This window comes from Myotis daubentonii, chromosome 15 (assembly GCF_963259705.1).
Source record: "Myotis daubentonii chromosome 15, mMyoDau2.1, whole genome shotgun sequence".
Taxonomy (NCBI): Eukaryota; Metazoa; Chordata; class Mammalia; order Chiroptera; family Vespertilionidae; genus Myotis; species Myotis daubentonii.
Genome location: NC_081854.1, coordinates 666514 through 691191, shown reverse-complemented (window position 1 = coordinate 691191; position 24678 = coordinate 666514). Strand labels below are relative to the sequence as shown.

The 24678-nt window shown below is 54.0% G+C and overlaps 1 protein-coding gene across 6 annotated transcripts; it reads left to right on the top strand.

Annotated features, from left to right (window-relative positions):
* Positions 1–1114: 1114 nt before the first annotated feature.
* On the top strand, positions 1115–24424 carry LOC132216444 (zinc finger protein 134-like). Of its 6 annotated transcripts, none has more exons than XM_059665636.1 (3): positions 1115–1303; positions 4833–4956; positions 6490–9153. In XM_059665636.1, exons 1-3 carry the CDS (start codon positions 1271–1273, stop codon positions 8382–8384), a joined length of 2052 nt encoding a protein of 683 aa, XP_059521619.1. In that variant the 5' UTR covers positions 1115–1270; the 3' UTR covers positions 8385–9153. The 6 variants fall into 6 exon arrangements, with proteins under 6 accessions (XP_059521619.1, XP_059521624.1, XP_059521625.1 ...); XM_059665641.1 differs by lacking the exons at positions 4833–4956; positions 6490–9153 and adding exons at positions 18229–18320; positions 18895–24424 and having other exon boundaries at positions 1163–1303; XM_059665642.1 differs by lacking the exons at positions 1115–1303; positions 6490–9153 and adding exons at positions 18229–18320; positions 18895–24424 and having other exon boundaries at positions 4849–4956.
* Positions 24425–24678: the final 254 nt, after the last annotated feature.

Below are 24678 nucleotides of genomic sequence, written 5' to 3'. Positions count from 1 at the left end.
TGGTTGCAAATATCAAAAAATTTCTATCTGTGACACAGCACCAGAGTTAAGTTAGGGGTTTTCAAAATGCTGACACGCCGAGCTCAAAAGGTTCGCCATCACTGGTGTAGTGATTGTGGCAAGTTCTTAAGCCAAAGCTCTAGCCTGGCCAGATTTCATCCTGTAGAAAAGGCATATACACTTGTAGTGATTGTGGGACGCCTTTCAGTCACAGGTCTACCCTCATTCAACACTTGCAGGATTCACACTGGAAAAAATCCCCATGGCAAGTCCTTCAGTGAAAGCACTGCTCGCATTAAACACCACAGACTTCCCACGAGAAAGGCCATATGAGTGCAGTGTTTGTGGTAAATGCTTTAACGGCAAATTTATCCCCATTTGGCCTCGGGTAGTTCATACCAGAGAGAAGCCATTTGAGTGTACTGATTGTGGAAAGTCCTTAAGCACAACTCTGCCCTCATGCGACACAAGAGACTTCCCACTGGAGAAAAGTGGTATGAATGTAGTGATTGTGGGAAATGCTTTAGGACAAATATGAACTCATTGAACATTGGAGAATTCTCCCTGGAGAAAAGCATTCGGAGTGCCTTAAAGTGTAAGAGGTAACACAGCTGGCGAGAGTCCGCACTGAGGACTGAGGCCCATACCCAGAGAGAATTTCAGGAGCTGCTCTCCGTCTGAGAAATATGTCAGGTTCCTAACGGAATTGAATATGCCTCATAATATTGCGTAGGAAATACTAAATGGATAAAAAAGCTTCTATGGATCAGACACTGCCACGGAGGACACAAGCAGCAGCAAAGCTCTTTGTGGACACCTGAGGCACAGTCAGCTCCTTATCGGGATAGAGATGTGCCCGCAACCCAGGTACATGCCCTTGACCGGAATCGAACCTGGGACCCTTCAGTCCGCAGGCCGACACTCTATCCACTGAGCAAACCGGTCAGGGCTGAGCCATCCCTTTAATCTCCCACATCAGTGACTACAACAGCAGCTCTCCGGTTCGGTTGGGGAAACTACATTACCCAGAAGGCAACGCGTCCAACCGTGGCGGGTTGAGCCAATGAAAGCCCAGGAAACCGAGCGTTTCAATGTTGCGCTTGAGGTTAGGGCGGGACTTCCGGTGCCCTCCTCAGGGCCAGTCCGGCGGTTTCAATGAATCAGGGCCGGACTGAGGAGGCGCCGGAGGGTCGGCCAGCGGGTCCCAAGCTGGTAGAACCGCCCCGGTCCCGGTTCGGGGGCCTCGGAGCCTCCCCGCCCGCTGAGTCCGATGGCGGAGGCCGCCCCCAGGCGCCCGGCTGAGGTGAGCCTGTCCCCGGGGCCACCCCGCCTCCCCGCCCAACCCCGCAGCCCGGGGGACGGGCGCCCGTCCCTCCTGCGGCCCAGGCCCCGCGTCCGAGCCGCTCGGCGCTGGAGGAGGAGGGGGAGGGGGTGACCCCCGGTGTGAGGGGCTGAGGGGCCGCCGGGGGAACAGCGCAGGGGCCGCCGAGCCGGGAGGATTCCGGAAACCCGGGCCCTGGTTTGTGCCTAAAGCAATGGAGGTGCCGCGAGGCGGTGCGGGGGGAGGTTCACTTCCTGCTCAGGGCGCCGGGGCCGGGGGTGGTTGTGAGCAAAAGAGGGGCCTTGAGCCCCGAGGGAGGCGGGCATCTCCCGCCCGGGGCGGGGCCAGGGCCCCGAGCAGCCGGAGTCCCTGGGTCCTGGGGTGGGTGCCCGGCCCTCAGCCCTTGAGTTCCCACCGGTTCCTGCGGGGGCAGAGCCGCCGGGGGACGGGGCTGGGGGGCTCCTGTCAGGGCCTCACTCTCTGGTGGCCTCTGAGGTCGTGGTGCCCGTGGGCCCGTGGGCCCCTCTTCCCGCCCCGGCCCCGGGGACCCTCAGCCCAGAGTCCTGAGGCCACGGCTGGGGCTTTATGACGTGGACCCTGGTTTTGGCAACGAGTGGAACCCAGCCCTAGGTTCCTATGTGTGGGGTCTGAGAGGTGGGGCTGAGCTGGTTTGGGGACCCGCAGGTGTCCTTTCGTTCTCGTGGGAGCTGAGAAGAGTGGGACAGGAGTGAGGACTAGACCAGCTTTGTGACAAGTGGGGTGTCGTCTGTCTGCAGGTGGTGGGGGCCATGGGACCTTTGCAGCCCTGGAGGGAGGGGGTCTGACCCAGGTCTCCTTAGGCTCCCTGTGGGGGCAGCATGGAGAGCGGTATGGTCGGAGGGAGGTGGGAGGAGACCAGGGAGGGGCTGCTGCCATAGTCTGGGTGAGTGTGACGCTAACTGGACCAGGAGGGTGGCCGTGGAAGGAGGAGAAGCATCTGGATTCTAGATCACTATTTTATGTGTGGGCGCCTGGATTTTTAAAAATTTTATTGACTAGAGGCCCCATGCACGAAACTCGTGCACTCGAGGGTCCCTCAGCCCTGCCTGCACCCTCTCGCAGTCCCCGTAGGGCTCGGGCCTAAGCCAGCAGTCGGACATCCTTAGTTCTGCCCCAGAAGCGGGAGCTCCCGCTACAGCTGCTCCGCTCACAGCTGTGAGCCCAGCTTCTGGCTGAGCAGTGCTTCCCCTGTGGGAGCGCACTGACCACCAGGGGGCAGCTTTTGCATTGAGCGTCTGCCCCCTGGTGGTCAGTGTGCATTATAGTGATCTATCATTCCACTGCTTGGTCAATTTGCATATTAGCCTTTTATTACATAGGATTCTAGAGAGCGAGAAAGGGGGGAGGGGAGACATTGACTTATTATTTTACTTATGCATTCACTGGTTGATTCTTTTACGTGCCTTGACATGGGATTGAACCTGCAACCTTGGTTTATTGTGACGATGCTCCAACCAACTAAGCAACCCAGCCAGGGCACAACCTGGAATTTCTAATTTGAAGGTGGGGGGGGGGCGGTAAGAGTCACGTTTAACATGTCGGTATGGTTTTAGCAGCTGTAGGAATGGAAGTACCATCAACTGTGAGGAAATCAGTAGTATGAAGAGTAACTTTCTTTGGGAGATATCAGAGTTTTATGTTTGGCCTGTTAAGGGCATGAGATGAGGAGGAGTTCAGGATGGTGTCTGGAGGGAACAATATAGAAACCCCTGAGAATTACCTGAAAAGAGGGGTTGTTGTGGTCTCATGTGCCAGGTTCAGAGCTTATGTGCCATTTATCTGCCCACCTGCCCGTTGCTGTCCAGGGCTGATGCACTGACCTTGATGAGACAGTGGGCATCAGTGCCACTGGGCCATGAAAATGCACTGGCATGGGGAAGGGAGAAGTGTAAGCCTGGGATAGATTAGGGAGATGATAAAATTAGAATCCAGGGAAAGACACACTGTTCAGGGAATAAATTATCCTCATCATCACATGTTTGTGTTATCTTTGAAGTTGTTCTGGGAGACCAGCTGTGTGAGGGAGGTGTGATTCAAAGAATTATGTGCAGTCCTGGCTGGTATTACTCAATGGTTAGACTGTAGGCCCACACACTGAAGGCTTGAGGGTTCTTGTGTACTTGGGTTGCAGGTTTGATCTCAGGCCCCACTTGGGGCACATGCGAGAGCCAACCAATCGCTGTGTCTCTCTCACATCAATGTTTCTCTCTCTTCCTCTCTCTCTCTTTCTCCCTTCCTCTATCTAAAATCAGTGAAAAAATATCCTCAGGTGAGGATTTTAAAAAACAAATTAAAACACTATGTGCAGCCGAAACCGGTTTGGCTCAGTGGATAGAGTGTCAGCCTGCGGACTGAAAGGTCCCAGGTTCGATTCCGGTCAAGGGCATGTACCTGGGTTGTGGGCACATCCCCAGTAGGAGATGTGCAGGAGGCAGCTGATCGATGTTTCTCTCTCATTGATGTTTCTAACTCTCTATTTCTCTCCCTTCCTCTCTGTAAAAAATCAATAAAATATATTAAAAAAATAAAAATAAAATTTATTAAAAAAAACAAAAAACAAAAAAAACCACTTATGTGCAGATGGTAGTGTTAAAGGGATGGCCTCAGACCCTGGGGTTAGGGTCATATGGGTGAAGATTAATATAATGTTTTTGTTTCTTGGAGGGACAGTCTGGGCGTCCACAATGGTATTGCCTAAGACAGTGGTCGGCAAACTGCGGCTCGCAAGCCACATGCGGCTCTTTGGCCCCTTGAGTGTGGCTCTCCCACAAAATACCGACTCCTGCGCATGGGCCACGAAGTTCAAATCGCACTGTTCACGTGCTATTTTGTGGAAGAGCCACACTCAAAGGGCCAAAGAGCCACATGTGGCTCGCGAGCCGCAGTTTGCCGACCAATTCCAATGGCCTAAGAATTCCAATGTCAAATCATTCACAATTGTCCCAAAACAAACTTTTCTTTTCCATCTTTGTTTGTGACACTCACCATGTTAACAAGATATAATGTGGCCCACATGCCAGACCCAGAGCTCAGGTAACGTTTATCCACCCATCTGCCTGGTGTTGTTTTGGGAAGACACAGTGTCATTCAGAATACAAGAAGAGCCCTAACCGGTTTGGCTCAGTGGATAGAGCGTCGGCCTGCGGACTGAAGGTTCCCAGGTTCGATTCCGGTCCAGGGCATGTACCTGGGTTGCGGGCACATCCCCAGTGGGGAGTGTGCAGGAGGCAGCTGATCGATGTTTCTCTCTCATCAATGATTCTAACTCTCTATCTCCCCCTTCCTCTCTGTAAAAAGTCAATAAAATACACACACACACACACACACACACACACACACACACACCAAGCCCTGGAATATTTTCTGAGGTGGGGAGTGGAGTGAGCAGGTGGATGTGGAGGGTGAGGGGTATGAAAAACTTGGAATCCTAGGAAGGAACTGATCGTGGACTGTACTGTCCCCATTATGACAGGATATGAACTTTGAGGATGTGGCCATTGCCTTCTCTCAGGAGGAGTGGGGGCTCCTTGATGAGGCTCAGAGACTGCTGTACTGCGAGGAGATGTTGGAAGTGTTTGCACTTGTAGCCTCCGTGGGTAAGACGTTTACATCTCTTTTGGTGTCCTGAGGTGATGTCTTTCCTTACCTATTTTCTCCAAAATAGCGTTGTCTCTCCCACAGGCAGATTATGGGCCCTGCTAAATTCTCAGTTTCCTTTCGTATGTGCTGTGTCTGCCGGTGCTGGGCTGTATGGAGTGCCCTGAGCAAATGAGGCCTTGAGCACCCCTTACACCTGTTGCCTCAAAAATTGCCCTAGCTGGTTCGCTCAGTGGGTAGAGCATTGGCCTGTGGACTGAAGGGTCCCGAGTTCGATTCCGGTCAAGGTCACATGACCAGGTTGTGGGCTCGATCCCCAGTAGGCGGGGTGCAAGAGGCAGCCGAACAGTTGTTCTCTCTCATCATTGATGTTTCTATCTCTCTCTCCCTCTCCCTTCCTCGCTGAAATCAATTTAAAAAAATTGTAATTAAGTGTCTTCGAGTCAGCAGTCTTGCAGACAGCTTAATGGATCCCACTTTGCTGGCCGTCTCCATGGCAGCGTGACCAAGTCCAGCTCCATGGCCTCCAGTTCTGAAGGTTCTTTTTGACGGCCTGTGCCAGGTCATGGTCATTACTGGCATGAACCTTGGGCTGTTCTTGTAAGGTCCTTCTTCCATTGTTGTTTTTAATATTTTCTTCCCTGAATATTATATGCAGAATTGCTCTGGGCCTGTGCTGGCTGTTCACCTCTGTTTTCTTTCATTAAGACTCGCATCATTTAAGTTCTGAATAGTTGTAGAAGGTGCAACTACTCTGACCATAGAAGCTGCAGGGAGAGTAACATGGTTGGTTTTTTTTCACGTGGTGGACATGGCAACATAGTCTCAGAAAAGGCCTGGCCATGATGATCAGTGACTATTGGAGGGCATGACCTAAGGGCTGTCTTCACATCATACCAGGAACCTGCACTGTGTCATGTCATGTTTTGGTGCCACTGGCTGCACCTCATTTCTACCTGTTCATTTTCACGTTTGACACTTTGCTGACTTGTGTAGAAGTTTTCTAGAATTTTATCTAGAGCTTTTCAGTTTCTGCCAACCTTTCCCTTTGTGGCCTCTGTGCGTCACCTGTTTTTTCTGTGCTGCTCCCTCAGCAGTAACTGCTCCCCCCGAGAATAACCTGCACCTGCGTTACGATGTGTGTGTGCATCCTTGAGTGGTATTTGAGCCCCAGCTGCACACGTACTGAATTTGACTGGGAAAAGGCTATGACCAACCTCTGCCCAGCTGACTCATGTCAGCGGCAGACAAGCCCTTCTGAGCGCGGTTAGCAGAACCAAGGTTGGGAGATCCTGCTTCTGTTCCACGTGCTTGCATGCAACCCCTGTGTCCTTTTCCCAGGGAGGTCTCCCCTGCTTTGTGATCTTCTGAGGCCCAGGACTGCACACAGCACCGTATTCAACCAGCCTCTAGGTCTTGTGTTTTCAGACAATCCCATTTACCAGTGTATTGAAAGTGACACGTTTTTGTAGCGGGACTTCCCCCTCCCGGTAAAGTCAACATTCATTTCCTCATCGTTGCTCCGTTTTCAGGTTGTTGCCATAAAACGGATGACGAGGAGGCCTGTTCTGAGCAGAGTGTGTCTGTAGAAGGAGAGTCACAGGTCAGGGTGTCTGAGACAGCTCCGGCCGCTGAGAAAACACATTCCTGTGAGCGTTGTGTCTTGGTCTTGAAAGACATTCTGCACCTGACTGAGGGCCAAGCAGCCTACCTTGAGCAGCGAGCCTTCTTCAGTGACACATACGTGAGAGGCTTCTGTCTCCCTGCACACGTTCACCAGCAGCAGAGGGAAGCCCGGAGAGAGAAGGTCGGGAAAGGGCTCCGGGCCCTGTTTAGCACCTGGTCCACCTCTGTATCCATGGTGCCTTTTCCCTGTAGGGAGATCAGGGAGGACCTTCCAGCCATTTCAGGCGGTTGCCAGCATCAGGCTTTTCCTAACAGTGCAGAGCCACCCAGTGGCGGTGAGAGTGGGCAGGGCACTCTCAGTGGGAAAAGTCATCACGAGTCGGGTGGATGTGAAAAGGCCGCCCGCCACAGCCAGAAACTTGTTCGGCGTCAGAGTGTCTGCTCTGGAGAAGGGTTTGGTGACTGTAGCAAATGTGGGACAGATGTTAGACAAACGTCAAGCCTCATTCAACATAGGAGAGTTCACACTCAAGAATGGCCTCGTGAGTGTGGTGATTGTGGGAAGTCCTTCAGCCAAACCTCTGGACTCATTCAACACCACCGAATTCACACTGGAGAAAAGCCCTATGGGTGTAGTGACGGTGGGAAGTCCTTTAGCCGAACGTCTTTACTTAAACACCAAAGAGTTCACCTTGGAGAAAAGCCATTTGAGTGTAGTTATTGTGGAAAGTCCTTCAGACACAGATCTAAACTCATTGACCACCACAGAGGTCACACTGGTGAAAGGCCTTATGAGTGTAGTAAGTGTGGGAAATCTTTTAGGCGCAAAGATCACCTCCTTAAGCATGAGAGATTTCACACCGGAGAAAAGCCTTACAAGTGCAGCGAATGTGGGAAAACCTTTAGACGAAACTATAACCTCCGTCAACATAGGAAAGTTCACACTGGAGAAAAGCTATATGAGTGTCGTGACTGTGGGAAGTCTTTCATCCAGAACTCTAGCCTCACTGAACACCAGAGATGTCACACTGGAGAAAAGCCATATGAGTGCAGTGTGTGTGGGAAATGCTTTGGACAACGCTGGAGTCTTATCCAACACCGTCAAGTTCATTCAGGAAAAAATCCTTTTGAGTGTAGTGAATGTGGCAAATCTTTTAACCGCAAATCCCAACTTATCAGACACAAGACTGTTCACACTGGAGAAAAGCCATATGCATGTTGTGTCTGTGGGGATTCTTTTAGCCTAAGTTCTGCCCTCATTCAACACCAGAAAGTTCACACTGGAGAAAAGCCATATGAGTGTAGTGATTGTGGAAAGTCCTTCACTTGTAGCTCTAAGCTCATTGAACACCACAGAGGTCACACGGGTGAAAGGCCTTACGAGTGCAGGAAATGTGGGCAATCTTTTAGGCGCAAAGATTACCTCCTGAACCATGAGAGAGTTCACTCTGGAGAAAAGCCTTATGAATGCAGTGAATGTGGGAAAACCTTTGGCAGAAAGTATAACCTCTTCCAACATAGGAAAGTTCACACAGGAGAAAAGCCATATGGCTGTAGTGACTGCGGGAAGTCATTCAGCCTAAAAGGTAGCCTCACTGAACACCAGAGGTGTCATACTGGAGAAAAGCCATATGAGTGCAGTGTGTGTGGGAAATGCTTTAGACAGCGCAGCAGTCTTAGTCAACACCTTCGTGTTCATTCTGGAAAAAATCCTTTGGAGTGTAGTGAATGTGGGAAATCTTTTAACCTGAAATCTCAACTTATTAGACACAAGTGTGTTCACACTTTGGAAAAATTGTAGGAGTGTAGTGAATATGGAAAATCCTTAAGCCAAAATTCTGCCCTCATTCAACAGCAGGAGTATACAGTGGAGAAAAGCCACTACAAATGAGTGTAGTTATTGTGGGAAGTCCTTAAACCAAAGATCTGCCCTCACTCAACAGGTCACACTGGAGAAAAGCTGAATTAGTGTAGTGATTGTTGGAAGGCTCTCAGAGCTCTAAGCTAAGTGAACCCCACAGTGGCTACACTGGAGAAAGGCCTTATGAATGTAGTGAATCCAAAGTTTTTTAGACAATGTTCTAGTCTTTTCCAACACTAACAGAGTTCACAGTAGATAAAAGCCTTATGAGTAAAGGGAATGGGGGAATCATTTTGGACAATTTTTTTTGGTTAATCCTCACCCAAGGATATTTTTTCCATTGCTTTTCAGAGAGGGTAGAAGGTGAGGAGGGAGGGAGAGAGAGAGAAACATCAGTGTCAAAGGGAAACATCGACTGGTTGCCTCCTACACATACTCCCACTGGATTGGGGGTGGGGATGAAACCCACGGCTCTTTAATACGCAGATTGATGATCTAATCACTGAGCAACACTGTACGAGACTGGGCAATTTTCTAAATTATAGTTTTACAAAAGAAGTAGAAGGACACATTGATTTATTGTCCACTTGTTTATGCATTCATTATTTGACCCCTTTATGTGCCCAGATTGAAGATCAAAATCACAACTTTGGTGTATCAAAATAACGTTTTCATCAACTGAACGATGCAGTCAGGGCTGGACAAATCTTTTTTTCTTTTAATCCTCACCTAAGCATATTTTTTCCATTAATTAAAAATTTAAAGAAAAAAATATATGTTATTGATTTCAGAGAGGCAGAAACATCAATAATGAGAGAGAATCATTGATTGGCTGTGTCCTGCATGCCCCACATGGAATTGAGCCCATAACCCGGGCATGTGCCCCGGCTTGGAATCAAACGGTGACCTCCTGGTTCATAGGTCAATGATCAACCACTGAGCCCCGCCAGCCAGGCTCCATTGATTTTTTCAGAGTGTGTGGAAGGGAGGGGTAGAGACAGAGAAACATCCATGTGAGACATATGCATCAATTGGCTGCCTCCTGCATGCGCCCTAACCAGGGCGTGCAACTGAGATATGTGCCCTTGACCGGAAATGAACCTGACACCCACCAGTCCACGGGCTGGACAAATCTTTAACCTCGTTTGATACAGGAAAGCTCACTCTGGAAAAACTTTAAGACAAAGTTCCAACCTTATTCAACAGCAGAGAGCTTGTTCTGGAGAAAGGCATTATGTATGTGGTGGATGAGGGAAATCCTTCCTCTAGCCCAGTGGTTCTCAACCTTCCTAATGCCGCGACCCTTTAATACAGTTCCTCATGTTGTGGTGACCCCCAATTTCATTGTTACAAATTGAACATAATTAAAGCATAGTGATTCATCACAAAAACAATATGGAATTATATATGTGCTTTCCGATGGTCTTAGGCGACCCCTGTGAAAGGGTCGCGACCCACAGGTTGAGACCCGCTGGTCTAGGATTAGCATCGCTGTTCTGTTATCGGCACCCGTAGCAATGCTTTCCTTCCGCTGTTGCAGCTGTTCCCCTCCCTTTCTCATGCATGCCCGTTGCCTCTCCCTCCCAACGGGAACACATTTGGCTTCTGCCTGAACCAGTGCTTCCCAAGGAGCTATTATTGGTCTCAAATAAATGCTTGAACCTGGCTTTGAAAGGCCTGACCAGAATCGAACCCGCAACCTTTTGCTCCAACTAACTGAGCCACTAGCCAAGGCCAAAGGGCCACTAGTTTTTGGATTAACAAGAGGAAGCACTCCAGTTAGTCACTTGCTTCAGAGAGCCCCAACCTCCTGCCTCCTCCTTCCACTCCACAGCCCTGTCCGGAGACAATTCTCTTACCCCTGACCCAACTGAATCTCACAAAACGGCCTGAAAGCTCCCCTCTACACATCGTTTAAAAACAAGGAAATCGGCCCTGCCGGAGTGGCTCAGTGGTTGAGCCTGAACCTATGAACCAGGAGGTCAGGGTTTGATTCTGGGTCAGGGCACAGGCCCGGGTTGCGGGCTGGATCCCAGTGTGGGGCTTGCAGGAGGCAGCCAGTCAATGATTCTCTCTCATTGATGTTTCTATCTCCCTCTCCCTCTCTTTTCCTCTCCGAAATCAATTTAAAAAGTATATTAAAAAAACTCACTTTTTGCCCTGGCCGGTTTGGCTTGGTGGATAGAGCATTGGCCTGCGGACTGAAGAGTCCCAGGTTCGATTCCGGTCAAGGACACATGCCGGGGTTGTGGGCTTGATCCCCAGTGGGGGGCGCACAGGAGGCAGCCAATCGATGATTCTCATCATTGATGTTTCTATCTCTCCCTCTTCCTTCCTCTCTGAAATCAATAAAAATATTTTTTTAAAAAACTCACTTTCCAAAATAGTGGCCTCCTGCCCTAACCAGTGTCGCTCAGTGACTAGAGCATCGGCCTACGGACTGAAGGGTTCCGGGTTCATGTACCTTGGTTTCAGGCACATCCCCAGTAGGGAGGGTGCAGGAGGCAGCTGATAGATGTTTCTCTCTCATCGATGTTTCTAACTCTCTATCCCTCTCCCTTCCTCTCTGTAAAAAATCAATAAAAAAGTTTCGAAACATTTCTTCCATCCCTGGAGCTCACTCCTCAAAGATCTGGGCCTCCAGGCTCCATTTCCCAAAGCTCCCATGGGTACCGGGGCGCCAGCTCCAGGCTGCAGCCCTGCACGGACTACATTACCCAGACGCCTCCGCGCTGGGCGCTGGGGGCGCGGAACACGCCTGGGCGGACAGACTACATTACCCAGAGGCCTTCGCGCGGCACGCTTGGAGTGCGGGACGTGTCTGGGCGGGCGGACTACATTACCCAGAGGCCTCCGCGCTGGGCGCTGCAGACACCGAACACCCCTGGGCGGACAGACTACATTACCCAGAGGCCTTCGCGCCGCGAGCTGAAGGCGCGGGACGTGCCTGTCCGGGACTTGCGGCGGACATCTTGTCGCCGTCTGGCAGGGCCGACCGTGCGCAGGTGGGCGAGCCCCGGTCGGGCTCCGAGGCGACGGGAGGGGACCCCGGCCCCCCGGGGGGAGCCTGGCGGCGGCGGAAGCGTACTCAGGAACCTGGGTCCGAGCCGGGACCCTCACGGCTCCGCGCCGTCCTGACCGTGCGGGCCGGGCCGCAGGGGGGAGCCCGGGCGAGGTAGGTGCCGCGTCCCCCGCGCCCGGAGGCGCCCGGACCCTCCCTCGGATCCTGCGGCCGGGAAGGCGCGGCGGCTCCGGCAGCGCCTGCCGCCCGGGCCCGGGGCGTGTGTGGGAGGAGCCGCCGTTCGCAGCGGCCAGTGAGGCGGGAGGTGGGCGGGGCGCCCGGGTCCCGGGACGCGGGGAGCAGCCGGGGAGCCCCAATCCCGCCCGGACCGACGGGGGAGGGAGGCCGCGTTTTGGGCTTTCCTCACGGACACCCGGCCAGTGGGGGGTCTGGTCTCCTCAGATACGTGAGTCTATGAGAGCCCTCCACTGCGTTGTGAAAAGCCAGCTTATTTTTTTTAAATAGATTTTATTGATTTTTTTACAGAGAGGAAGGGAGAGAGATAGAGAGTTAGAAACATCGATGAGAGAGAAACATCGATCAGCTGCCTCCTGCACACTCCCCCACTGGGGATGTGCCCGCAACCAAGGTACGTGCCCTTGACCGGAATCGAACCCGGGACCCTTCAGTCCGCAGGCCGACGCTCTATCCACTGAGCCACACCGGTCAGGGCTATTTTTTATTTTAGAGAGAGAAACACCAATTTCTTTCTCCGCTGATGTACGTGTTCATTGGTGGATTCTCGTATGTGCCCTGACCGGGGACTGAACCCGTGGCCGTGGCACGTCGGGAGATGCTGTAACCAACTGAGCTGCCGGAGCAGGGCAGCAGGTTCTGTTGCGTTTCCCCTGAAGAATGGAAGTTGGAAGGGGGGCCACCTTGTAGGGCGCTCAGGAGTTGGGCTTTGGACCTGGTAGATCTAAGGTGTTCCGCAGTGGAGGTATCACATGGGCATCTGGGTATGAGGCCTCAGGTCCCACCCTGGAGATCAGATTCAGGGGAAGAACATTAGGGATGTTACTGAATGTGGCCCCTGCGGTGAGAGATTGGAGGGCAGGGGCGGAAGGGAGAACGTGAAAGGGTCTGGCCTATGCTAGGATCCCCACCTGGATGGAGAGAGCAAGGAGTGGGGTGCTGCAGAGCTGCCGTGGTGTGGACTCCGCAGGCACACGGGCGCTGCCTGTGGGGCACAGAGAAAGCCAGCCAGGCCCGGGGAACAGCCCTGGACCAGCCCAGGCCACGGTCCGTCAGTTCCCCACTCCTCATGTTTGAAGGGAGGATACCGTTTCCGTTACTTTTCAGGGAGAGAGAGAGAGAAACATTGATGTGAGAGAGACACTTCCATTGGCTGCCTCCTGCACATGCCCCGACCAGAGGCAGGGAGTGAACCCGCAACCCAGGTACCTGCCCTCGACTGGGAATTGAACCCGCGACCCCCACTCTAACCACTGAGCAAGACCGACCAGGATGATAAACACTTCTGATGAAGGGCCACTGGCAGGCTTGCTGGTTTGGTGACAGGACTAGTGTACACTTGGCAAGTATATATAAGCAGTCACTTAAGAATTAGAATATATGTAGATAGGAAATTATCTACACATTTATACCCGTGCTTAGTAATCGATTAAAGTTCTTCTTTCATTATAATGGAAAGTCTCAAATATCATATTTTCTTAAGCGACTGAAAACAAACTCAGAATTTAAAAAACCTATCACCTCATTTGTACCAAACCATTTGTAAAGTGTTAAGCTTGTGGGCAGTAAAGGGTAACTGAGAGGTGCCTGAGCTGTGCTAACACGCCCGCTGTCCGCTGTAAGCAGCAGCTCTGTAGGGGGGTACCACCATCACCTCGACTTTACAGATGGAGACACTGAGACACGGGTCTTTGTTCCAGTTCACGCGGATGGTAGGAGGCAGCACTAAGGTGTGAGGATCTGAGCTCAGACAACCTGAAATCATCCTCAGCGAAGGGCAGGGCAGGACTTGGGGGAACTCCCCCGTCCCTCAGATGCCACGGTGGCAACGGACCACTCCCAGCTCCCTCCCCCCGGGGCTGCTGTGGGGGCAGGAGCTCGAATGACCCCTGCCCCTGCGTAGGTGACTGCAGCAATGGCAGGCCCGCATTCCACCACCCTCGCCCCATAAACCTGGCTTCCCAGTACGGTGAATGGTGTCTGAGGGCTCTCAATCTGCCTTCTACCTGCCACTGAGTTTGGGGACCCCTCTGTCTCCGGAGGTCTTGAGCCCTGACTTCTCGAATCATGCGAAAGGGTTTCCATTTCCAGCAAGCAGTGAGTTCAGTGTGAGCAGTGTCCCCAGCGCAGGACCCGCATGTGCAGATGCATTGCGTGAGGTTGCACTGGGCGTGTTCAGGAAACCGCAGGTCTCCATGGTGCCTGGTGCGATCAGAGTGCGAGGACCAGGACCCAGCTTTGGAGTGGCCGTCTGTGGATCCGGGTGTCTGCTCTGAGCGTGGAAGGTGTGGAGCAGCGGAGGGAGTGACTGAGGAGGAGGAGGATGAGAGGAAGAGGGAGGAGTTAGAGGTGACCCACAGCTTTTGGCCTGAGAAGGTGTAAGGATAGCAAAGTCCTCAACTGAGATGGTGAAGTTAGTGGGAATAATCCCCAAGTTAGGTTCTGACCATATTGAATCCGTGACGTTCCAGACTTCTGGGTGGAGTTGTCAGATGGACAGCTGGACACTCAGGTTTTGAGGTCAGAGGAGGGATTCGAGTTGGAGACGCCGTATAATGGCAGCCCTAGGGTGGGCTGGAGTTGTGTATCAGATTTAGAGAGAACCTTTCTGTTCTGGTGGCCGTGACATGATGGTTCTAGAAAAGGGGTAGACACAGTGGAAGTCACCTGAGAAACAAGAAAAGGGGGATTGGTGTTAATGGGGGAAGGGAGCCGAGAAGAATGGGATCTGACAGGTGGGAAAGCCTTCAGAGAAAGTGACATGCGATGTGGCAGTAACAGATGACATGGGAGGGAGGCCGGGGCTGTGCTCATTTCCCTCTGCCTCCCAGCGTCTGGGGTGACATTTGGTGGGACATGGGGCGGGGGCGGGGGTCGATCAAGCTGACACATTAGCTCAGGGACCATTGAGTCCATGGGCACAGTCACCACACTTGGGAGGAACGCCGGGGGGGGGGGGGGGTGGCCTTGAATGAGAGTCCAGTGTTCAGCCTGTGACTGAGAGGATCTGGCCTCAGTGTCCAGCAGCGAAGTGGGAGGGCTGGGTGCGCCTGTTACCTGCTCGTGGCCCGGGTTTGCTGACGTCAGCCCTGGAGGGAGGATTGACGAACCGAGCTCACGGGTCCCGGTGGCTGTGGGGCCCTGGCTGGGGCAGGCGTGGTCCTGGGTGCGTGAACCAAGCGTTCTCTGGATGCCGTGTCCGCAGGTGGAGGGAGGTGTGATGGAGAGTGATGGGCACGTGCGGGTGGAATCTGACTTTATGACCAGAGGGCGTGGGGAGGGAGCATGCGGGGTTCACGTTGGTGGACGAGAGCCATCGCCTCTGGACTCCAGGGAAGGCTTGTGCACTGCATTCCAGGCCCAGACTATAGTGTCTGTCCACCTGTCCACCTGTTCTCTACTCGACTGGACAACGTGACTCCTGGAAAAGGGGCCGCTGGGGAGGAACGTGTGTGAGGGATAGACCAGGAGTCCTGGGGAGAGGCCGCCCCGTGTCATGTGACTGTTGAGGATGTTTGCTTTTCCCCTGGGAGGGTTGGGGACTGCGTGACAAGGCTCAGAGACTCTTTCTGTCTTTGCCTTTAAATCAAGTTTAAATCCTGGGTAAGGTCCTGCCCTAAACAGTTTGGCTCAGTGGGTAGAGCGTCAGCCCGCAGACTGAAGGGTCCCGGGTTTGATGCCGGTCAGGGGCGTGCACCTGGGTCGTGTTCTCCATCACCAGTGGGGGGCCTGCGGGAGGCAGGGACAGGTGTTTCTCTCATCGATGTTTCTCTCTGTCCCTCTCCCTTCCTCACTGTAAGAAATCAATAAACACATTTTTAAATAAAGAAAAAACCAATCCTGGGTAAGGCCCTGAGTGTTAGCTTTTTGGTCTGTGCTCCGCTCTTCCTTTTTCTCCAGAGGTTGCTGTTTCCTTCCGGGCTGGACCCTGTGGAGCACAGAGAAAGCCAGCCATTCCGGTTTCCCGCCCCCCTCGCCTCGGCCCTCGGGCTCAGCTTCCTCCACTCGCTGCGCTCCCCACTCCTGCCGCCCAGACCCTTCCCCAAGGTGTCAGGGTCAGGTGTCCTGTGGCCAGCCCATCGGGTGCACCTGCTTGGCTTTTTCTTGTTGTTAGTCCTCACCCAAGGATATTTTTCCATTGATTTTTTTAAAAAAAAATTTTTGAGAAACATAACACTTTAATAGATGGAATAAATACTCCAGTACATGCAAGGTACAAACTTGACATGGGTGGGGGGGCGCGGGGGATCACTCTAGGGTAAACCAGAAACACACACACACTCACAGCTTTTCCCCAGTTTGCAAATCACATGGCAAAGTCAGGCTCCACACCAAGTCTGCGCCTGATCCAACCGAGAAAATTAACAACATACCAAAAGGAAGCCACATCCATGTCTAAGGAGTGAGAACTGAGGTAACCTTTCTTTTAATTAGAAAAAAAAAGGACTAAAAAGAAGTGAACCCATGACCTCCTTCCTGCCCAATTAATTCATGCGGTTGGGGTGAGGGACTCCTGAGAGGAGCTGAGGGGGGCGGGGTAACCCCCATCTCCAGGCCCCACAGTGTGGGCTGCAGGGTGTGAAAATCGGGTGCATGGCCCTGGCTTCTGGAAGATTCCTCTCGAGCATCTAACATGGGGGTGGGGGGTTGGGAGCTTCACCTCCGATTTCTTTGGTATAAATTGAGGCGCAGACAGTAAGCACCTTCCTTTATTGGGGGGCGGGGCGCTAATCACAGAATGGGAATTCGCGGGCGGTTCAGTCCTGGGCGAAGACCCAGCCCTCAGAGCCTTCGATGGCGGCGCAGGCCGAGTGCCCCGGCTCCCTGTGGCCCCTCATCCTGGCGCCCCCGCCGGGATGGCCGTCTGCACCGCCTGCCCTCCTTGCCCTCGGGGCGGCCGCGCGGCCCCGGAACTGCGGCTCCCGCTCCCCGGCGACGCCCGCCGCCTGGACCGCAGCCCGGCAGCCGGTGCTCATGCCCTTGGCGCCCAGCGGTCCCGGGCCGGCCGCCGGGGCGCACGATCCGTCAGGTTGCGGGGTCAGGTCCGACAGCGGGCGGCGCGGCCCCGCTCCACCTCAGGCGGCAGCGCCCCCGGGAGCCGTCCGCCTGCGCCGGCCGCGGGCGGCCCCCGCCTCCAAAGCGGCCCGCGTCCAGCCGGCTCTGCGGGTCGTGGGTGAGGGGGACAGCCCCTTGGTGCGCCATGACGGGGCCCGGCCGGGCCGGGCCGCAGGAGCCGGAGAGACCGCCTCGCGGGTGGGCTTCCCCTCGCTGCGCCGCCGCTGGCCGGGGGGGGGGGGGGGGGGGGGAGGGGTTTCGCTGGGGACCCGCTACCGCCGCCACCTGCGCGGCCGCCAGGACTCAGCGGGCCCTCCCGCACCACCAGGCCGTCCACCGCGCGGGCGGAGGGCGCGGGGCGGACACAGGAGGCCCTTCCAGGCGCGGGAAGGGGCTGCGGCCTTGGGCCTCCGGGAGGACATGCGGGAACCGTGAACCCGGCACAGCGCGCGCTCCTCGGTGCCGGGAAAGTCCCTTCTGCGGGGCCGCCGCCGCCGCCTTCCTGGGCCAAACCCGGCCCAGCCGCGGGAGCCGGAGGGCGGGAGGGGAAGCTGGGAGTTGTCTCCCTCCGTCCGTCCGTCCGCCCGCCCTTCCAAATCCCTTCCTCGGGGAGGAGCGCGCTGCGGCAGCCCGGGCTGCTCTGCTGTCAGCCTCCTCGGGCTTCGGGAGCCGGGGCCCCGCCGGCCGCACTTCCCCTCCACGGCGGCCCCCCTGGCGCTGGGGGACACCAGCCTCCCCAGCGCATCTCCTGCCCCGGGGGTGCCAGTCGGGTCGGGTGGGAGCTGCACAGATGGCCCAGTGGCCGTCCGCCCGCCACGCCCAGCGGCCCTTCCCGCCTCGCGGGTCACGGTGCGGCCTGGCCCGGCGTCCGGGCGGCACACCCTCCGGCCCCGCGTCCACGTCCCGCGCCCCTCTCCCCGGGCCCTGCAAATCCGACGTCCTGCGCGCGTGTCCCCCGCGGCTGGGCCAACTCAGAAGGAACCCCCGGTGCTGCGGCCACCCGCCCGGGCCCTGGCTTCTGCCATTTCTGTGAGCCTCCAACTTCGGAGCCGGAGAAACTGAAAGGAAGGGCGGGCGAAAGGCCGAGGGAGACCCGCCTCCTCCCCGCTCTGCAGCACAAGGCCGCGTGGAGGCTCCTCCATGGATTTTGAGAGAGTGGAAGGGAAAGGGAGAGACGGAGAAACGTGGATGAGAGACACATCCGTGGGCTGCCTCCAGCATGTCCTGACAGGCCGGGGATTGAGCCTGCAAACAAGGCACATGCCCTTGACGGGAATCGAACCCGGGGCCCTTCAGTCTGTCACTCCGCCCCGTCTTCAATGGATATTTCCTGGGCCGACCTGTGTCATGAGTTCTGTCCCGGTCCCGGCTGCGGGCGCCATTGGGTGTCTCTGCAAGACCTGAGGCTGTTGTGGGTGGGGCAGTGCTTTCCTACTCACCGGCCCTCTTTCTTCTGTGACTTGTATCTCCCAGATCCTCCGTGGCCGCTGAACTGTAACAGGAGAAAGCACTTTACCGAGAGGCGATGACTCTAGCCACAGCAGGAGCGGCTTGGACGGGCCCTGGTAAGTTAGAGCTTTGGGGGTGACTTTGGGGTTCGGTTCAGGTAGCACCAGGAACCCGTCCTGTGCCCACTACTGTTTGGTGCCCAGGCGATTCCCTCCCTCATTCTAGACACTTTCTATTCTGACCTCTGACCCAGGGCTGTCCACCCCAATCACGAGTGCTCTCTCCTGCTCCCTCTGCAGTGATCTCCCCTACTGGATGATGCTAAAATATCGGAGACATACACATAACCTTCAATAGTTCTTCAATACCAGTTATTGATTCTAAGTCCGCTTCTCCTGGGCCTGGGCATACGTTCCTATGTAGCACTCACCTTTTCCCAACAGCCAAGGCCTTCCTAAAAGTCATTTGCAAGGAGAAAGCTGGCAGTCCTGCCTGCTTGTCCCCAGGCTACCCCTCCGCCTTGTACCCGTGTCCTTCCTCAGGCCTTCCCTTTCCTGCGACCCTTAGAGCCAGCCATGCACATCAGCTCTTCCTTTAACGTGGACTCAGCCACGGGTGCGCTAGACACACGTTTGCCATCGGTTGTCCCCTCAGCAGTGAGTGGCTTCAGCGGCATTTTTCTGGCTTCAGGTTGTTGCCTTGGGGTGAAGGATGAAGAGGCATCTTCTGAGCAGAGCATTTCGGTGGAAGTGTCGCCTGTGCGTCCTGCCAGGGGACGTTCCTCCACCCAGATGGCTCAGCCGTGTGACAGATGTGGCCCCATCTTGAAAGACATTTTGCGTCTGGATGACCACCAGGAAACACGTTATGGACTGACACCAGACACACGTGAGGCAGGTGGGAGACAACTCTCGTTCGGTGCAAACTTTTACCAGCACCAGAAGCAGTACAACGCAGAGAAGCCCGCCGGGAGAGACAAAGGCAAGGCCACGTTTGCACAGGACTGTGGAGTCTGTGAGGGACCTCATCCACCAGAGAAGCCCTCTGTGTGTGAGGGGGATCAGAAGGACTTCCAGGCACGTGGGGACAGTCACCCGCAAAAGGCCACGCTCCGCAAGAGGAAGACGCGGGGCGCTGAGAGTGGGGCGGCCCTGCACATCGGACAGACGCATTACAATTGCACCGAATGTGGCAAGGCCTTCGGCCGCAAAGACACGCTTGTTCAGCACCAGAAAATCCACTCTGGGGAGAGGCCTTATGAGTGCGGCGAGTGTGGGAAGGCCTTCGGCCGCAAAGCCACACTCGTGCAGCACCAGAGAATCCACACTGGGGAGAGGCCTTACGAGTGCAGTGAATGCGGGAAGTCCTTTAGCCGCAAAGACAACCTCACACAGCACAAAAGAATTCACACTGGAGAAATGCCTTATAAGTGTGGCGAATGTGGGAAATACTTTAGCCATCACTCCAATTTAATTGTGCACCAGAGAGTTCACAATGGAGAAAGGCCCTATAAGTGCAATGCTTGTGGGAAAGTGTTCAGACACAAGTCCACACTTGCTCAGCATGAGAGCGTCCACACTGGAGAAAATCCTTACGTTTGCAGTGACTGTGGGAAGCCCTTTGGCCACAAATACACCCTCATTAAACACCAGAGAGTTCACGCCGAGACGAGGCCTTTCGAATGCACTGAATGTGGGAAGTTCTTTAGTCGAAGCTCTGACTTTATTGCACACCAGAGAGTGCACACGGGTGAAAGGCCTTTTGTGTGTAGCAAATGCGGGAAAGATTTCATAAGAACCTCCCACCTTGTTCGGCACCAAAAAGTTCACACTGGAGAAAGGCCGTATGAGTGCAGTGAATGCGGGAAAGCCTACGGCTTAAGCTCCCACCTCATCCGGCATCAGAAAGTTCACACTGCGGGAAGGCTGTAGGAGTGCTGTCAACACGGAAGGACTCACATGGACAGGAACTCTGTGATCTTCCTTTGAGAGGAGACATCAATCAGATGTTTTACTTCATATATTTGAACATTAACACTTGGGAGACACCTTGTTAGGGCAGTTAGGGGCAGTCAGGCTGGCAGGGAGGGGGGCAGTTAGGCACATCAGGCTGGCAGGCGGAGGCAGTTAGGGGTGATCAGGAAAGAGAGTTGTTGGGAGCCAGTGGTCCCAGATTGGAGAGGGTGCAGGCTGGGCTGAGGGGACCCTCCCATGCATGAATTTCGTGCATCTGGCCTCTAGTAACATATAAAAAATAATACTGTTTTTTACTCAAAATTGGGCTATTCAAAATTTAGATCCAATGAAGAAAACCAACGTAAAGAACTTTAGTGCTGCCGAAACCGGTTTGGCTCAGTGGATAGAGCGTCGGCCTGCGGACTGAAGGGTCCCGGGTTCGGTTCCGGTCGGGGGCACGTACCTTGGTTGCGGGCACATCCCCAGTGGGAGATGTGCAGGAGGCAGCTGATTGATGTTTCTCATCAATGTTTCTAACTATCTCTCTCCCTTCCTCTCTGTAAAAAATCAATAAAATATATTTTAAAAAAAAAGAACTTTAGTGCTAAGCTGCTTGGAAAACCATAGAAACACCTTGGATCTAAAGGGACAGTATGAAACCAAAGGGTATAGACCTCCAACGTCTACATGTATGAAACTGGCTGAGAAGACTGAGCTGCAACCCCGAGTTACCGTTCATGAAAAAGGAAGCATGACTCCCCAGAGCAGAACCCCTAATGGGGAGCTTCCAGCCCAGTGGGCAGGGCCCTGAACCACAGATGGTGCTTCCAGGGCTTGATCCACATGATTTTCAAAACGTCTTGAGACTGCTGCTGCTTTTCTCTTTCCATTTTTCTCCCCCTTTTAAACAGAATATATATATAGCTATCCTAGGTCTGCTCCAACATTCTCTCTCTCTCTCCCTCTATATATATATATATATAGATTTCAGAGAGGAAGGGAGAGATAGAAACATCAATGATGAGAATCATTGATTGGCTGCCTCCTGCATGTCCCCTACTGGGGATCAAGCCCACAACCTGGGCATGTGCCCTTGACCAGAATTGAACCTGGGACCCTTCAGTCCGTAGGCCAATGCTCTATCCACTGAGCCAAACCAGCCAGGGCTGCTGCAACACGTAAGAAATATTTTTCTTACTGATTTCAGAGAGGAAAGGATAGGGAAAACATCAATGATCAGAGAGAATCGCTGAAAGGCTGCTTTCTGTACACCCCCCACTGGGATGGAGTCTGCAACCTGAGGGTGTGCCCTGACCAGGTACCCAACCATGACTGCCTGGTTCATAGGTCAATGCTCAACCACTGAGCCACACCAGCTGGGCTGTTCCACCATTTTATTTCAGGAACGGTTACTTTGTTTTCTAGCATCCCAGACCCACAGATGGGGAGATAATGCACTTCAGGGTGACTACACCCAGAATCTGAACCATAACTGATCTGGACAGATTTGATGATCAGGTTCCACACTTCTGAGGTCATGGGATTTGGATGATGAGTTCATATTCGAATGAGGCCATTGGAGATCTTGGGATAGGTTTATTTTGTAAACAGAACAGACAGGCATTTTGGGGAACAAAGGATAAACTGTAGAAGGCAGACTAATTGCTCCCAAAGATGTGCATGCCCTAATCCCGAGAACTTGTGCGTGTTCCCCGCATGGCCGATGCGACTTTGCATGTGTTAGTAACGCTGTACTCACGGCAGCAAGACTTACCTCAGTTGGGGTCAATCTAATCCCAGGACCAGCTGCAGGGAGAAGGATGCAGACAGAAGAGCCAGCCCTCTGGCAGGATGATCAGCCTGATGCCCCAGTGCTGGTGCCAGGACACAGCTGTGTGCCAGGACTGGAGAGGAACCCTAGGCGCGAAGGTCAGTCCTGGTTCAGCCAGAACTCTTCAGAGTTCAAACAAAATGAAGAAAGTGACTGTGACTTTGCAGCTCAGAGATACTGCGTCCCATAAGGACATGGAACTACATTCTGCCAACAACCCAAACGAGCAGGAATCTGATCTCCCCAGAGGCTCTGGAAAGGAACACAACCCACCATCATTCAAGAACGAGGAGTCCCAGGGACAGGGAGAGCTGGGCGGGGCGGGGTGGGGCTGCCTACAGAGGCTCTGGTTGGAGGTAAAGGAAGGCAGAGCTCTGATATCTGGCTTAAGGGGTCGGGTGACAAGTAGATGGATGCCCAGGCACAGAGCCGGGAAAGAGCTCTGGTCTGCCTGGCTTATCCTACCCCTCACCACTCCCAACTCTGGGTTATCTGGCCTCCAGGTAACAGGTTCTGCTGCCGTCGACCACTGCAATCCCCAACAGCCTGTTTTGGGGTCCCCACTGCCTGGGGAATCCTCCTTATCCAGTGTCCCTGGCAGCGGTGTCGACCCCCTGGCCCTGCCATGTGCTCCAGATGCACCTACTGTGTCCTGGCAGCCAGCCCTCTCCACAGCCCAGCATCCACACCAGTTTCTGACCCAACATCCCCTCACTGTCCTTCCACATCTTCCCCGTGTCCCCAAGGCTGCAAACTGCACCATTCCTGCACAGACACTCACAGCGCCTCTGGCCCCAGCGACCCACCTAGCACCTCCTGTTGCCTGGTCTCCAGCTCAAAGTGGTGTGCAGACCCTCTGCCCTAGTCCCTGACACCTCAAGGTTTAGCTCTTCTCTGCCTCGCAGCCCTGCCGCAAAGTCACTTCTCGCCCCAACATCGAACCCGGGTCTGGAGTGAGAGAACGTGGTCCAAATGGAGCGGGACATGTGAATGTTATCTAGGTGGGTGTTTTGTGGGCAATCCTGGGGTGTGTACTACCAATGTGAAGAAGAGGGCTACTTAGCATTTAAGGGTTGTAGTTTTTCCAGCAAAGGTTCACCTAGTTCATTCAGGGTAAGCTCTAGGGGAAGTATTTTACTGGATACTATATATATATAATATATAAAAAACCAATGAACAGTTACTATTATGCCCACTGTGGCCAGCAAACCGCCTGATCAGGGGGTGGTGTTGGGGTTGGCCCATCAACCTCCTGCGGCCCCTCCCCCCACTGGCCCACCCCTGTTGGGACTATCCCATTCTGATCAAAGGTGGGCAGGATGGCCAAACACACCCCCTCCAGCCTTCCCCCTGGCCAGCTCCGCCCCTGTTCCACCCATCTCACCATGCTAGGCCTGCAACCCCTCCCCCCAGATGGCCCCGCCCCTGATTGCCACCCCACCCCAATTAGGGGCAGGGCCAGATGGCCAACCACCCATGGCCCCTACCCAAGCTGCTGGCTCCCAATCAGCACCCCCCCACACCCCATTCAGGGGCATGACCAGCTGACCCACTGCCCACACTTCCTCCCCATGGCCGACCTGCCTCCCACAGGCCTCTAAACCCCAATCAGGGGTGGGGCCCTCCAGCCAATCACCTGTGGCCCCTTCTCCCAGCCGGCCCAGCCCCGATCGGCCCTCAATTGGGGCTCAGTGAGCCAGAACCCACCCATGCACGAATTCGTGCACTGGGCCTCTAGTTAAAAAATATTCTTATTGATTTTGGAGAGGGAGATAGAAACCTCAATGATGAGAGAAAATTATTTATCGGCTGCCTTCTACACACCCCTACTGGAGTTCAAGCCTACAACCTGGGCATGTGCCCTCCTGACCAGGAATAAACTGTGACCTCTGGTTCATAGGTCAACTCTCACCCACTGAGCCACACCAGCTCGGCATTTTACTGGGAACTTTGAATGGTCCCCGAGGAAAAAGTAGAGGCCCCCCTTGGGCAGACGCCAAGGCCTTTCCGTCCGCAGAAAAGACTGCTCTCAGCCCGTGAACTTCATGGTCTGGCGATCGGTTCTGTTTCTTTCTCTCTGGCAGAGATCCTAAAAACTATTTCCTCTAGGTAGTGGGGCTTGCTTATACTTCAACTTGCGGAGCTGATTGAACTTGTTCTGTACCCACACTGAAAATAATTAAAAGCAAGCATCCAGCACAGCTGGCATGGTCAGTGGTTGAGCATTGACCTTTGAACCAGGAGACTGAAATTTGCATTCCTGGTCGGGGCACATGCCTTCGTTGCTGGCTCCATTCCCAGTACAGGGCATGCAGGAGGCTGATCAACGATTCTCAACATTGATGTTTCTCTCCTTCTCCCTTCCTCTCTGAAAGAAAACCAACAGAAAACATATTTGAAAAATAAATCAATAAAGAAAAATAGAGCATGCGAACCACTTGTGGCAGTCTCCTCCACTCTCTGAATCCAGTGTTTCTGCAACAATGATCCTTCGACTGGCCCCTGTCATCTTAAAACCAGTGATGGTGCCTACAGAAGTCAGGACCTCAGGGCCCACAGCTCCACTGCAGGACCTGCAGGGACAGAGGGTCCCTCACCAGTGCTGAGCATGAGACAAGAGGTCCTGTGAACGAAAACAAGTTCATGTTGCTCTCAGAAGCAGTGAAGGTTGTCACAAGAACCCCCTTC